General features: G+C 35.5%; 1 protein-coding gene across 4 annotated transcripts in view; it reads left to right on the top strand.

The window, feature by feature from the left end:
- The window catches only part of CACNA2D3 (calcium voltage-gated channel auxiliary subunit alpha2delta 3), a 470,721-nt gene that overhangs the window by 139,634 nt on the left and 315,411 nt on the right, over nucleotides 1-15,676 (top strand). For all 4 annotated transcript variants that reach the window (XR_012634269.1, XM_074914174.1, XM_074914173.1 and 1 more), the window contains one exon: nucleotides 5,327-5,386. Coding sequence is in view for 3 of the 4 variants with exons in the window: in XM_074914174.1 (XP_074770275.1) it covers nucleotides 5,327-5,386 (60 nt within the window). In the remaining variant the exon portion in view is untranslated. The remainder of the gene's footprint in view (nucleotides 1-5,326; nucleotides 5,387-15,676) is intronic.

Below are 15,676 nucleotides of genomic sequence, written 5' to 3'. Positions count from 1 at the left end.
CTGGAAAGGAAATCCCTTTTTCACTTCTGAAATGAACCCCAAAATGAAGAAGTCATAGGAAGGTACCTGGGTAATGTTTTAAAAGTTTGGTAGTCTATTACTGAGTGGTCCCACATGCACAGCATAGACTTCTCACAAAGAAGCCAGTGAAGAAAATTGTTCTAATTGAAACACAAGTTCTGGTTTCTCTCCCAGGAATATACTCAACTGCTGAACTATGTTTTAAATAATTATCTGGCTTCACTTTAGGAAATATTTTTTGGCATGTTCATAGCTCAATTACTGTAAATTTTTATTGGAAATTAGATGTTCAAATCAATAGTAAGCTTATTAAAATTGCACCAATTTTTTCACCTGAATAAGGGTAACTATTGGTAGTTGTAAGCTTTTTCTGTATAGGGAATACTGCTGGGTTTTGATTGGTAATGTACCAGAAAACTTGATACAAAACATGAAAGAATAACCTCTTAAAAACAGTGTTTAGTTTTCCTTTGTTTTACTATCTACTGTCTTCATTAACAAAGTTTGTTTACATTTGATTAAGATATAAATCCTTGTTAAAATTCCATACATAGCAGCCTGTGAGACAGGCTTTTAAGGTTACACAAATTCCTGGGGTTTTCTTTAACTATTGGTGTGGGTTTTTTTCAAGACAAGCTTTCAGTGCAATATATTAATAGGATTTTCTTGGGTTTAGTGTTTTTTCTATTTTTAACTAGGGATGGCTTTTAACATTTCTTTCTTCCAAAACCTCTCAAATCAACCTTGAAGTTACATGCAAATTTGTATAGGAGGTGAATTTCAAACAAATCTAATGCTTTGGGAAAATGATAGGAAAGTGTGTTAGGGTTAAGGGCTGGTTTTTTCTGTTGGTTGAATGCATTCAGATGCTAGGATATAAGAACCTCCTAGGACAGGTTTATCTACAATTTTTTTAAATGGCTATGATATCCCACAGCTCAGAGCAGGGTCAGAATTGGTGGCCCTTGTCAAGTGTACTCTGGATGCAATTCTCACAGACCTAAAACATGCATTGTGCAGGACAATATGGAGGTAACGGCTCAAACTGTCAAGATTCACATAATGTACTGAAAGAAATGTTAAGGCATAGTCTAGTGAGTTTGGGAAGAATACGTTAGCAGAAGGGCTGCCAACAAGCTCACGTTTTTTAACTGACAGAACTGAAGCTGTGCTACTTGGTTGTTGCAGTGGTGAGGCGTGAGTCTGGGACAGTAAAGAAGGAGCATCTACAATTGAGAGGGTAGATCTTTCATTTTCTATTTAAGTACATCACTATATAGCATTATTTTTTTGCTATTTTGAAATGAAAATTCATCATATTAATATTATGGAATATAAACTCTTACTGTTATGGACTGAGATAATATCAGTACCTAGTTGATATTAGTTATAACTGAAGTAGACCAGTCTTCTATCCCTTTTTGAAATTTGTAGCAGTTTGGAGAAGAGCAATTCCTAGCAGCTTTTCAGGTGTTTGTTTGGTTTAGTTTGTGGGTGGTTTTGTTTTTTGTTTTGTTTTGTTTTATTTTTTTCCATATAGCAATTAGTTTCTCTTCAAAAAATAAAAAGGAAACAATGAAATATAAATATACTTCTTCAAGATTTGATAGCTGAAATGAGAGGAAGACACAACTGTCATTCATGGATAAAATAGTGACCATCTGCAGTTGAGGAGTTCAAAAACTGTTTCAAACTTTGTTATGCTTATGAATTTATTTAATCAAACTTCAAGATAGGATTCTAATGAAGAAGAATCATTTAAAAGTAAACTGAAACCCTAACAAGGCACATGGAAAGAGAAAGGATCATCTTAGAAGCTAAAATGGGTACCCTATGCTCTGGATGTTTGCGTGATGTTTTTCCTTGAAATTGGTATATATCTTCTTAATTTATTTTCACCTTTCTGCCCATCTGTTCCATTTTTGCCTTACTTTGTCAGATTCTTTTCCCCCCCTCACCCATTCTCTTTCATTCATCTTTCCTTTGCTGTCTCTGTAACAATCTAACTTGAATGTGAATTTATCTGAGAATAACAGTTCACTGACATTAAAATATCATTTGTCAAGAAAATTACCCTATTCAGAGATAGCTCAGTGATTTTTTTTAATGTTATTGAGAGGAAACAAACATTTATTATTCTTCTCTCAGCCTTCTCTGTGTTATCTGTGTAGTACTACAAAAATACCAAATATTGACATTGTGTTTTGAGTGACCTTTTTTGGGTTTTTTGGGTGTAACATTTGTTTCTGGTTCTTGCTCTGTTTTTATCCATGCTGCATTATGATACGCTGGATAAGTCAATTTTTCTCATATTTACACATATTGGGAAAGTTGTAAGGCTTCCTTTACCAGGTGAACCTCAAATGAACTGTGCCATTGAACATGAAAATTGTTCCTTATCTAAAGATGATATCTGCCCTTAACTTGTCTGTGCACACACATGCAAGAACCCTTCCATATGTAGAGCTAAATACTCCAAAATACAGACCTTTAAATTGTGTAACTCTAACAACGCTCACTCAGTGTCCATAATTCATTCTGTGTAAATGCATATAGATAACTCACAATTCCCTTCAGGATAACCACAGCTTGGTAAGCATTTACTTGCTGCAGCAATGATTTTAGAGCATGTTTACTCAAATGAAAATATATTAGCATTTTTATTAAGTGTGTCATTATAAACTGTTAAGTTAAAATTGCTAATCATGCTAATGTTAAGAACTGTTCAGTCATTAAAATATTTGAAAGGAAATTTTTTTCAATATAAAAATATAAATATTTAATTTTCTCAATATAAAATGTTGTAGCATTACATGTAGTTTTTATATTTTTGCTTCCAGAGTTTTAAGGAATTTATTTCATCATGTCTCATCCCTTTGGGGACTTCTTTTTAAAAACAAACACCACCACTACTACCCCTCCCCCCCTCCAATACCACAAAAAAACCCTCAAACATCTCTATACAATTTATTCATTTTTATATTATCTGTGTATATCCACTGGTATGTCATTTTGTGGATTTAAGCTTATTACTCTGTAGCTCTCCCAGATTTCTCATGGTCTCCTTCATAATGGTGTTGAGACATTTAAAGCAAACTGTGGTTAGGGGATATTACATAGAAAATGCAGTATATGCTTGTGTTGTCTACATTCACTGTATCAAAATTTTAACTTTTTAATGAGATTTGTGAGGGTGAAGCACACAGTGTGCATGTGCAGTTGTGTCTGTGTCTTCAAGGAAGAACACCTGTCAGTAGATTGTTTGCTATTTTGTTGTTCTGTAGAGAATGTTGCTGCAATGTATGTAACTTTTTTTTTTAAAAGAACAAATGTAACAACTAAAATCTTAATGAATAAATCAATAAAGTACCAAGCACTACTTATCTTTTCCGAGCTGCCCTCCTTACCAGATGTTTCTACTATTACCCATCTTATGCTTCTCTAGCTATTTATTTCATGGGGGGGATAAATCTTAGTTTAAATTCATTTCACTGAGGCAAAAATGTAATTGAAACACATTGGGATCAATACAAACTATATAAGAATCCATGAATTATTTTTCTAGCCCACTAGGTACACTAATATCTAGGGTCTAGTATCTCATGAAATGCTATAATAATTTTTCTTCCTGTGAGTAAGTAAATATTTCAGCTCAGAAAGAAAAAACATGTTTCTCTTTTCGTTGTATTCATTTCTGCATGAAGATTTTTGACCCTACTTTCACTTATTTTCCTCTCAAACTCATCAGAGTCATGATCTTTTTTATTAGATGTGCAACTATGGTTTTAATATAAAGGAGTACGCACTTGCAGAAATGCATTGAATTAGAGTAGTTATTTTAAAGAAAATGCCTTTTTTGTACTTGAAAAATAAGGGCTGGATTTGTAAACTACTTTCAGCAGGTCACTAGCATGCTAAAGATGGACTCCAGAGACCTTTCAAATGTTTAAGAATCTGTTTCAGTTGCTGTGAGACTTCCCCCTCAGAATAGTTTGTTTTTCTTCTCTTTTAAAATTCTAAATGGAAAAGAAATTGTGGGTCAAATAAAAGTTTGATAACCTTTCAAAGTGCAAGGTCTGGTTTTACTACTGTTCATGCGGTACAGGAGCAGTAGCAGCAATTCCACTGAACTTACTGTTTTATTTGAAATATTTTTGCATGCCTTCCCCTCACATAGGCCATTGCAATGCATCGTTAGTTGTTGGGTTCTTTTACTCATGTATGGGAGAAGATGAACATTTTTGAGTTCAGTTCTCCTTTGATTTGCCCGGTGTCAAAACTGTTTCAGATCAATTCCAGTTTGAGTTAAAAGGGTTTGCTAAGACCAGCTGGGTTAGTGTGGGACAAGATTTTCAAAGGTGGAAAGAGTCAAAGGGCAGGGATGTACACACAGCACAGGACACTGGGAAGGTGGACTTCATCAGCTCTTTCTCCTCTGTATCAACCTGGGCATGAGTAGTGTTTCCAGTTTTTAATCAAATCTTTGAGATCTATAACTCTGCAGTAAAGAAAAAGGTATCAAAACCCTTCGCACTGGAGTCTGCAGGGAAGATGCAGAAGCCCAGCAGAGAATCGAGGGTTTGGTGGGGCTTGTGCTCACCTGTGGGTAAGTGATGTAATGAGACAGAGATGTGGAAGGAAGGGCTGTGACATGCTGCTGCTTTGCAGACATCAGTGAACACAAATGCTCCCTGTAACCAAAGTACTGCTTGAAACTGTCAGGTTGTTGTTGAACCATTTATTCTGAACTGGCAACAAGAAATGTTTTTCTTGGTTCAGTTTCCATTATAGTTTAAATTGTATAGCAGTCAATATGAATTCTGATTCCATTTTGATTTATATCCAAAGACTTGATGAAAGTGTACACCGTTGCTTACAATCAAGTGCGTTATTAGAAAATACCTTCTATTTTAATTTTAAGAAAGGTTTGAAAAGGGCTCCTATGTGCAAAATAAGGTCCAGTGTGGAAGCAACTTTACTTTGTGTTTTTCAAATATCAGTATCCAAATGGGAGCTGCAGGGTTCTGAGCACTAGTGGAAAAATGACCGTTTCCCCCCCACCCCCTGCTTTATTAGCTGAGGTCTCTTGAGGGTTTTGTACCACCAGTCATAGATGCTGAGAGTTTAAAAAACTTGGTGCTTTTTTTAAAATTTAGGTAATTTCTGTTCTGTGAAGTATCATAGCAGATATCATGTGGTGACAATGAATTGCACAATTCTGTCTCTGTTGTTTCACTGGAAGAAACACTTGGGTATGAGATGTTATCCATTATTACAAAAATACATTTTTTTTTTAATTTTTCAGCGTCTTGTTGAAGCTGCAGAAGATGCTTACCTGAAACATGAGTTTGATGCTGACTTACAGGTAATGAATAAATATTTTCTTAAATATTTATCATCAGAGTATACTATAACAGTTTATATGATAGCTTGCTTGAAGAACTGCTGTAGAAAGCCAAGCATGTGAGCAATAGAAGGATGCCAATTACGGAAAACAGAGTTAATGAAGGCTGGCTCGGTATTTTGACAGGTTATATATTTAGTGTTTGTGTGTTGGGAGACGAAGCAGGTGGATTTTACTCTTTTAGAGATTTCATTTAAATTCCCTGCATGTTGGCTTAGGTCAAGATTTTTAAACAGTAATTAGTAGCATGTTTCATCGTTGCAGTGTGCTGGCAAGAAACTGTTCTACAGAGAGTTGAATTTGCAGATGGGGTGGGACCTACAGGGATGGGATTTGTGTGACCTTGATTTCTGCAAATAGTTTGTGTTTGGATCCCTGTCTAGAGCAGACACCATTTTTTCTCTTACCTAGAAGCCCTTAGAGCCATACCATTATTGTCTCAAAATGTTGCCTTTAGGAACAACACAGGAGGGAGAAGCACTGCGGCAGCTCACAGTTAAAAATGTTTAAAGGAAAAACAAATGCTTGCCTAAGACACATAATTAAAAACACAGGTTAATTTAGAAAGCAAGTAATCTAACCTAAAATGGAAAGTCTAACGGAAAGTCTTACTCAGTAGTTAAATTGAGTATATACCTCCTTACCTGTAATGAATTCCTATATCCTTGGTTTCTTAAATGCTATGTTAGGTGGAGTTTTATTTACTTTGTTTCTATCTAGATTTAAGTATAAAACCATCTGTGATTATTTGCCATATGTCCATTTACATTTTGAGCTTAAGCATTAAGGGAAACAGAGACTTTTTTCGTAGACTTTTTCCCATACTGTGTATCTAGGAAATACACAGATCTGTACGTTCTGTTTTCAAATTTTACCATGGTTACTTCCAATAATCACAAGCCATTTACTTTAATGAAAATATGATGCAAATTACTGATTTCTGTGCAGAAAGGAAAAAAAAAGTGAACTGTTCAGAGCTAAGGATAAAAAATTGAGTTTAGAAGGCTGTGATACCCAGATCTGTCAGCCCATGTTGGATGAGAGCACTGAACGTGTTAATTCATATTATTGTTGTATTGAATGAATGCCGTCTTCTGTATTCAAATGCTTTAGAGTTCTATTCCTTTCCAGCCTCGCAGAGGTGTGCTGCATTGTATTTTTTTTAACTTTAAGCCTTGGAGAAATAGGAGCTATTGGCTGAATAAATCAGAACCACACTTTTATAGAAGATTTTTTTAGAGATCTACAGTAAGTGCTTCTTCGCTGCAGGATAGTTCTCACTTTGACCAAGTCCTTCATTTGCTGAGGCTCTGAAGATATTAACACTTTCAGGAAGCCAGTTAAAAGCCATTTGTGTCGGCAGCATTAACAGGACAATCAAATCTTTGTGTAGAGCTCTGTTGTTTATTACTGTCACAGTCCATTAAAGCTAATCAATTGTTAATCTTGGTTTCAGCGACCCCTTTGCAACCCTTACTGGGTGATTGTTGTTCTTTATCAAAAATCTCGTAATACCATCTGCTCAATATAAAATAATGGCCAGAATTATTTGATAGTGTACATTCAAGTGAAGGGGGACAGAAGGCTTATATATATACAGTGTATATAATTCTGCTATCAAAGAGGAATTTTTTGGCATTTGTATTGCCTTGGCCGACGTGTAGAAGACAGGATTAAATGCTTTGAATTAGTGGTATGTGATACAGCACCAGTCTGCTTTCTTTGGGCTCAGATATTCTGGAAATTCAGAAAGCACATAAAGAAAGTGCTTTGTGCTTTTTATTGGTCCAACATCACCTTCTATGTCTTGAGGACAGTATAGATAATATTGCGTCAGTACATAAAAATGATATAAGGGAGAAATAAAATTATATTAATATTTTTATAGACTGTGGAAAAACACCAACTTAAAGAAAATAATAACTGGAAGAGTTCATCTTTTAGACTGCTGGTATTCTCTTCAGCAATGCTGAAGTTATATTATTTGATTAGGCTAGGCCTGATCCCTTCTGGGCATTTTTCTTAGAAACATTATTAGTTTTGTCCTTAGTTATTCTATAGGTATTCTAATCAATATATTGTAATGCAGTATAATGGTCTAAGCACTCAACTATCTATCCCTGGACTGAATCTATTGGCACCACCAACAAAAACCTTGTAGTTATAAACATAAATAAAATTTCTAGTGAATTGAAAGAAATAAATCAAAATGGGTGATATAATGTTTAACTCATCAGCATTATATATTGCATGTTTGAGAAGCGGCCAAAGAAAGAATCGGTGAGAGCTGACTTTAAAGATTTACCCTGCACTATTTGGGCTTTGGGAGATTTTTTCTGTTAGGGATGTGAAGTAAGAGCTGCAGGTTTATCAAGTTATGAGGAAATAACCTTCTAAACATTACTTATATTTGAACCTTTAACACAATCCATGGTTTTCTTACCTGGTGGGTATGGCTTCAAGTAATTCTGTGTTATTAAAGACTCTTTCATGTTGTTGCTAAGTGGAATTACTATCTTAAATTGTGCCTAATTTTTATTGCTACAGCAAGTTGCCCTGTCACAATATTTTCATAGGCTTAAAGAATTGCTCATCTTGCTTTATAAGGGGCACTCTGTCTCTGTGCTTGCCTCTGTTTAAAATGAAGTAATTCTTCCTGATTCTGTGGCTTTAACACAATAAAAAAACCCCCAAACAATATAGGGGCCAACTGCAGAGCACAGACTCAGCAAGTGTAATGGATGTTACAGGTTTTGTTGGCTTAATTGTTTCTGGAGAAAAATTTTTTGGGAAAGATAAGAGAGAGGGTAACATCTTCTGTCAGGAAGCGATCTATTAAAAAATTTCTAATAATTTATAATAATTGTTGTTAACTGAAATTTGGCCTCCTGATCATTTATTTCCTTTGTGCTTGGGTATGTGTTTCCTAAGATGTGATCTGCCTTGTTATGATTCACAGAAAACACCATGATGGGGTTTGTTTTCAGACCCCTGGAAGAGGCTCTGAAGTGGAAAACTCTTCCCTGGTGCTGTCATATACTTAAGAATTTGTCGCATATGCAGCTGATGCCACCACATAGGTTTAGAAACTCCCACCACATTTCCTCAAACCGCTAGAAACCAGACAGAATTTATTGTGTAAAAGTACACCAATGTGATACCCAGCTGCTCTGCTTATGCAGTTACTAGCAAGGTGGTAAAGCATGCTTAGACTGCAGTCATGTGGTCTGTGTTGGCACCTAAGTCCTCTGTAATATCGTGCTGTTTATGTGTCTGAGCTCTTAGGATAGAAATGCATTGAGTATTGTTACCATCTGAACAGAGAGAGGATAAGATCTCTGTCACGGAGTTGTATTATTTCTGTTTTTTAATAATCTCAGGAGGTGGATGCTTAGCAGTGGAACTGATGCTGGAGTTCTCCACAGAGCAGTAAAAGTAACTTGCACTTTGTTTCTTAGAAACTTAAAAAAAAAAATAATGTTAGGATCAATAAACATTTATAATACTTGGTTCCTACACAGTTTTCATACTTTTGACCCCAGTGACAGAAGGAAGTTATGGAAAATTTCATTATGACTACTGGTTCGTTTGTGGAATGGTTTCATTATACATACACATTTGCAGGGTAGTTCTTTAATTTTCTTTGTGTTAATTAAGTTCATTAGTTCACTTGTCTTACATTCCAGCTGAGTTTTCTCTGCGTGTGTGCGATGTGATAATAAAAAAGCAAGGTTACTTCTTTTTAATAGAATCAAAGCTAGTGCATAGTTCATGTCACCTGAATTACTAGATGTTTTCAGATTGTTGTACTTTCACTCTCTATATAAGATAGGAGAGGTTCAAGTGCCAATATTTTAAGATGGTTGACCTTATCTCAGTTTTTATGTCAGCAGACTAGAAGAAGATTAATCAAATAGTTTTTAGGAAAGGATTACTTTCTCTTAAGAATACTCTTAAAGTTAATTTAGTGGTATAAAAAAGAGTAATGGTGTAAGACTGCTTTTCATTATTCATCTTTATAGATCTATAACATATGGCTGAGTCTTAAGGAAGAGGTTTTCAAAACTATAGCAGTTAGATACCTGTCTGCCAGAGTTTGCTGGCTGTTAACTCCTAATTGCATTTCCTGTCCTTGAAAATCTCATCCTTACTCTTAGACTATGTATGTTTGCTATAGAAAAAAACTCGTGAAATCAGCAGATGGATAGTTAAGGATTTTCCAGTGGTTTATACAGGTGAAGGATATTCTTTTTTATACAAATTTAATGATTTTTGAAAGTCTACAAAAGATGAGACTTCAAAAGTTTAGAACAAAGCACAACAGCAAAAGAGGGCTGGAGAACAGAATTAGTCCAGTTCATAAATGTTACAGCTTCTGGGTCAAATCCTGGAACTCTTAATATTACTCGATAGTTTACTGTTGTCTTTCAAGGGGGGCTGCCTGACTTTTAGTAATTCCAGAATTCAACTGCTAGATACAAAGGTTAAATATAGACATAAAAGCGTAACTTAAATTTCTGCTACTTTTTAAAAAATTCTGACTTAAATGTTTATTTAGTATAACTATATCATACAAAAATTTATAATGCTTAGGTATTTAATTAAAATTTAATCAAATAGATGGTAATTACATTGATATCAGTTGCTGGGAAGTACAAGGACAAAAGATAATTGAGAACAGCTATTCTACATAATCTTATTAAACTGCTATTATAACACATGCATTACTTTCATGTTAGTATTTCAGAAAAGTCTGTTTGCATATTTATTATCTCACTAATTTTGAATGAGGCATATCATAACTAGATTTACAGTCTATTGGTGTTAACATTTTTCTGGCTGTTAGAATAATGTCCACAAAAGTGAAGTCAGCTCTGGAGGGTCCTGAACATCCACAATGTCTGTTGGACTTCAGGCACTCAGAACCAGTGATTGAAATGACTTTTTGAAAAGTGCATTTAAAATAGCGGTGAAGCATCTGAAGTTTGATGTGCACCATGGATTATTTATTTGCTTTTTAAAGCAGAAATCGATCTTTCTAAACTCAAAACCTGGAAACCTAATATGAGATCTGACAGCCTAAATTCCTTTTCAGACTTTCTTTCAAATATTTTGCGGACCAAAGTGGTCTCAGTTGTATTTGGATGGGATATGGACAGTGTACTTTTATCTTGTAATAAGGCAGGCAGAAGAGATCCTGAACTAGCACCAGTCTAAACTGTTAACTTTTCATGGTCCTGTGCAACTCCTGCAGAAGGAGCTACAAACCTTGGAGACAATATTTGTTGTTGTAAAATTTGTCTCTGGTGCAATTTCCTGAGGTGTCTCACACAGGACCTGCTCTCAAGGTGTTCACCTTCGTGTTCCTCCAACACTTGTGATACTGTGACAGGTTCTTCTATATGGTTGTGTTCATCCGGTTGAAGGCATGGTCTGGATTCAGCTGGTGTGGAAATGATGCCAGGACCTGCAGAAGTCCTGTTGTAACTGAGTTTTCTGAACAGTTGTTACTGAGTTTTCTTGTTGCTACTGAGTTTTGTGAAGAGTTCAAAGTTTTCAGTACAGATTGAAAGACAAGAGAGATCAAGGAAAGACAGTAAGCATAGAATTCAGAATGTCGTTAAAAACCAACAGTCACAGCAAAGCTCCAAACTCTTAAGAACTGCACTGCGGTTTGAGGGCTAAAAGGAAGGAAAAAAGGAATAGAAGCATGAGCATCTAGTGAGTTAGTGAACTACAAGGCACAACAGGACACATTTAAATGATAAAAGCATCTGTTAGAGTCTTTATTTGGTTTTAGTTTTCCTTTGTTAATTTTTTTTCTTTCAGAAAATACTTCTATACTTTTTTCTGAAAGAAAAAAAAAAGCTTCCGCTTTGTAGTTGTCAGTTTAGTCTTATTGATTTCTGTGAGCTCAAATTAAGGACTTTGCAAATGCTCTAATACCAGAACTGCAACAAATTGATTTCCAGATTTTTCGTTCTAAGGATAAGCCCTTTCAGTGGAGAGAACTTTAGCTTGTCTACTCTTTCCTATTTATTTGCTGAGAGGAAAACTGAAATGGCTGTGGAATCATTGAGACATTAGTGAATTCAGATACTACTGGTTAAGAATTCTCTAGAATTGATGGTAACCTTCAGAGGAGGACTTTCACATCACTTTCACTGTGCATGCAAAGCAGGGATTAAGTATCAGAAAGAGTGTACAGAGAAAGAGGGGCCATGCACCTTTTGGGTTATTTTAATCTCCAAGCTTTTATCTGTTTTCTGCTTCTGTGGTAAGTGAACAGTGAAAAAAGAGAACAAGATTTTATGAAACCAGGAAAAAAAAGTCTAGGCACTTTTTTTTTAGATCATCTTCTAATGGTGATGAACTTCTTCATTAGGCTTTTCACTTTGAAGTTTTGTTAAATTTTTTTGAGGATCGAGGGAAAATTTTTGTGTTTTAAGACAATTATGATCAGTGGATAATTTTCATTACTTTCCTCCCTTCTGCAAATGTATCTTTCGAAGAATTTCTAAGTTCTCTTACTACAAAAAAATCAAATGTAAATTACTAGAATTATTTTATTTTTGTGTGTGTTCATAACTTCTGTTGACAAGGAGTGAATTTGGTAGCTTATCATAGAAATGCAGAGTTTAATTCGCTGTCTCAGAAGCAGAGATGCAGGAGGTAATTTTTCAACAAATTCATAATTTCTCTGCTGTAAAGAATTGTTTGGTATTTTGCTACCATTCTACCCTATATAAGGAAGCCATCAAAAAGGAACAGTAATTCTCTGCCTGTTTAGTTAAATAGCTGTTCTATCTACACGGGACTTGACAGCAAAGGATCTGGCAGCTATGGTCTGAATTTGCTATTGCAAATAATGTGTTCAGCTTCTGAGAAAGTCTAGCAGGGAGTTCTAGAGACTCATTCTTCTGTCTGCACTTACAGGTCTCATCCATTTGGTACCCTTAACAGGTTAGACTCATTAAACAACTACCAGAGGTAGTTTCCAGACAGTTCTGCATTTATTCCTGCCTGCCTCTCTCATGATAGCAGTAGCTACCTGAAGCATATGAAGTCTGTATTGAAGAACTCACTATAAATTCAGTTCTACCCATCAAATATGGACACAGTGCTGTTTGCCTGGTGATATCTGCTGTCAATAATTACAGAACTCTGAAACCTAGAATTGTCAAAGAACTGTATGACTGAGCAGATAATTTTGCCTTCCTGAAATATTTCCTTTTATATTTATTTGTCCCTTTATTATGTTTGCTTGCTAACAGAATTGAGAAGGAAATAACTTTTTCATCCCATTAATATATTCAAAATTTCAAGTTCTCTGATTAAACATTGAGATACCCCAAAGTTTTTCCTGAGCAAGAGAAACCTCTGCTTTGGAACAACCCATAATCAAATAGGGTCTCAGGATATGAGGAGTCTGTTCAAGTCACTTCTCTAGTGAATATAAAATTATTTATATGATGTGAAACAACTGCAGCAGAAGAGTTTGTGAGACACTCAGCTTGGACAAGCCTGGTAGATGGGGCAGTCATTTTGGATCTCTGAGGGCCTAGTCTGAGTATCTGTTCTGCTTGATTCAGAGGATAGATTTGAACTGCAGTATAAGTCATTTTCTCTCTGGCAGTGTGAAAAAAAAAAAAAAAAAGTATTTTCCAAAACTCAGAAACATCACATGTCAGGTCTAACAGCAATAACAAGATGGAACAGAAAGTATTTACACACGTATAATACATTTTTTCCTTTCCCATGCTCAAATCATTAAGTATTTCCAGGTTGCTCTTCCATGCTCTTTGTAAGCATCTTATAAGAATTAGTCTTGTTTAAAAGAAATAAAAGCTGAGATTCTTGCATATTCACATAAATTCACAGGTTAAGGTTATAAGTAAATCAGAAGTTCTCATTAAAATAGTGATAAAACTTAGTGTTTGCAAGTCAGAATTCTTTCTTTTATTGTTTTTGTAAGGCAATTCTTTAACTTATTCCAATAGAACAGATAGAGGAATAAGGTAGTATTGTTCAGATAAAGGGATAATGATGTACCAGAAGGAGCCAGTCAAACGAAGACAGATATGTTCATTTTCAAGAAGGAAAAAAAAAAAGAGATATTATGAAATGAACTTTGGGCAGAAAATTGATAACAATACTTAATGCTGCAGCCCTAAAATTGGATTGAAATTTGTCATGTCAAGCTGAGAGTGAACTTGTAAGAATTTCACTTGAGGCGTCAAAAAAGTTTCTGCTTTCAGAATGCCCAACATTCCTTCCAAAACCGCCCAAATCAGAATGGCTTCTGCCAATGTGATTGTCTTTCCACACAATCAAAATAGCATATGATCCATGCATGCCACGATTTATTATTGAGATATCATCAACTTTCACTGTGTTTCAAAGCAGACTGTTGTTGGGGAAGATGAGACCACTGGTCTGGGAAGGGATGTAAGAGTAGGCAGTTAAACAAAGCAAGGGAAAACTGAGATTTGTGAAAGGAAGACTGTGGAGGATGCAGAAGAAAGCAGAAACAGTGCAGTAGAAGCTTAGGTGTCAGAAGACTGTAAAGTCCAGGAAAGAAGGCTGGAGAAGGAGAAATAAATAAATAAAGTGTAAAGGCAAAGCTGTAAAGTGTTAATATCTTTGTGTTTCAAGAGTACTGACAGTGATCTTTCTGCAAGTCTCTCTGAACCTTTACCTTTTCTTATGGCAGCTAAAATGGAGAAACCATTTTCAGCTACTTTAAAAAAAAAAAGACAAAAACCTCTTTCCTCCATCCTCTTCTGTGTTAGGTTAGACAATTATATAAACAGTAAGAAGCTGCCTGACATAAGCTTAATTACAAAGCAAAAGAAACTTTCAGAGAGAGAATGAGAGTAGGTAACATTCAAATACCGTTAAAAAATGAGTTTCAGAGAAGTTTGGCAAAACAAGTATGCACAGGGAGTGAGGGAGGAACGCTGCATAGGAGATGAGGAAAAATATTACAATGTTATTGAAAAACATGTGCTTTTTGAGATTGCCATAAACGCGGAGAAACTCATTTTATCATTGTCAGAGCAGATAGAGATGATGTGTTTAAAAATGTGTCTTTAGTAGATATTTATGTGACTATCAATTTCCAATCCTATCTAACCAAGAAGGAAGCTAAAGAGCCAGAGAAAAGGAGAAATTACCACACCAGATAAAGTTAGAGTTGCCAGTGCTTAATGTTTGACGTATTGGAGATGGCAAATGGGAATTTGGGATTAAAAATCACTTAGTAGTGAGCAGTTGTTTGACTTGCTTGTTGAGATTTGTCTAGAAATTAGTGATCATCTCTCTCAGAAAAAAAGAGAGCTTGTCACCTTCTGAAAATGCTTTCTAATTAGCTTTTAACTTTCTGCTGCAGAAAAGGTCAGCTACTCGTGGTTTGAACTCAGCCCTGTGCCTTTTACCTGGCTAGCAGCAGCCCTGTCCTCAGCACTGAGCAGTTTCACAGTGGAAGTCAGATTTACTTGTATGTTCCTTTAGTCCTGTCAAGATCTCCGTGAATGTTTTAACAAAATTACTCTTCTTGGCTTAAGTGATGCCAAAGGCAAGTGACAGTTCTGGGGATTTTGATCCTATCAAGAATAATTCTGGAAAACGCTGCTCTGCTTACCTTTCCTTCACCCATGGGTATTCAGGACGTATCAGACAGCACATGGAGGAGGTGATGTACAGAGATAGTTGTTTTCTGATTTGTTAAGACTCTACACCAAAGATACACAGCACAGTCTATCATCAAAGCTGTGTTTGAGATGTGCATTTTGCAAGAATGACATGCTTTCTGAACTGTCTGGAAAGTAGATTTTAAAGAATCTACTTGGAACATCTATTTAATTCTGTATGTACATATTCTGTATCTACATTTAGTTTCTGATATGTTGAAAGGATGAGATGCTAAGGTGCTTAGAGGAGCAGGCAGTGCTGGAGTTAATGTTTTTATTTATAAGGCTCATTGGTCAATGATACTGAGCTCTCCTTCAGGAAAAAAAGATCCTTAATTCACTCTTGCAAAATTCAATGCCCTATTGTTCTCACTTTTCTGAAGTAACTGTTTATAACACTGCTCTCCTTTCCCCTCTGAGGGATAATATAATTTATTGGAGCAGTTCATTCATAGTCTATGTGATATCTATCTTTTGGGACAGAGATACCTTTTGCATGATGTACACACTGTTAGCTTCAAACTCTTCCTGTTTGCTTTATGTGAAAGGGTTTGTAATC

Source organism: Athene noctua, chromosome 10, assembly GCF_965140245.1.
Source record: "Athene noctua chromosome 10, bAthNoc1.hap1.1, whole genome shotgun sequence".
NCBI lineage: Eukaryota > Metazoa > Chordata > Aves > Strigiformes > Strigidae > Athene > Athene noctua.
This window is presented reverse-complemented; position numbering and strand designations above follow the sequence as displayed.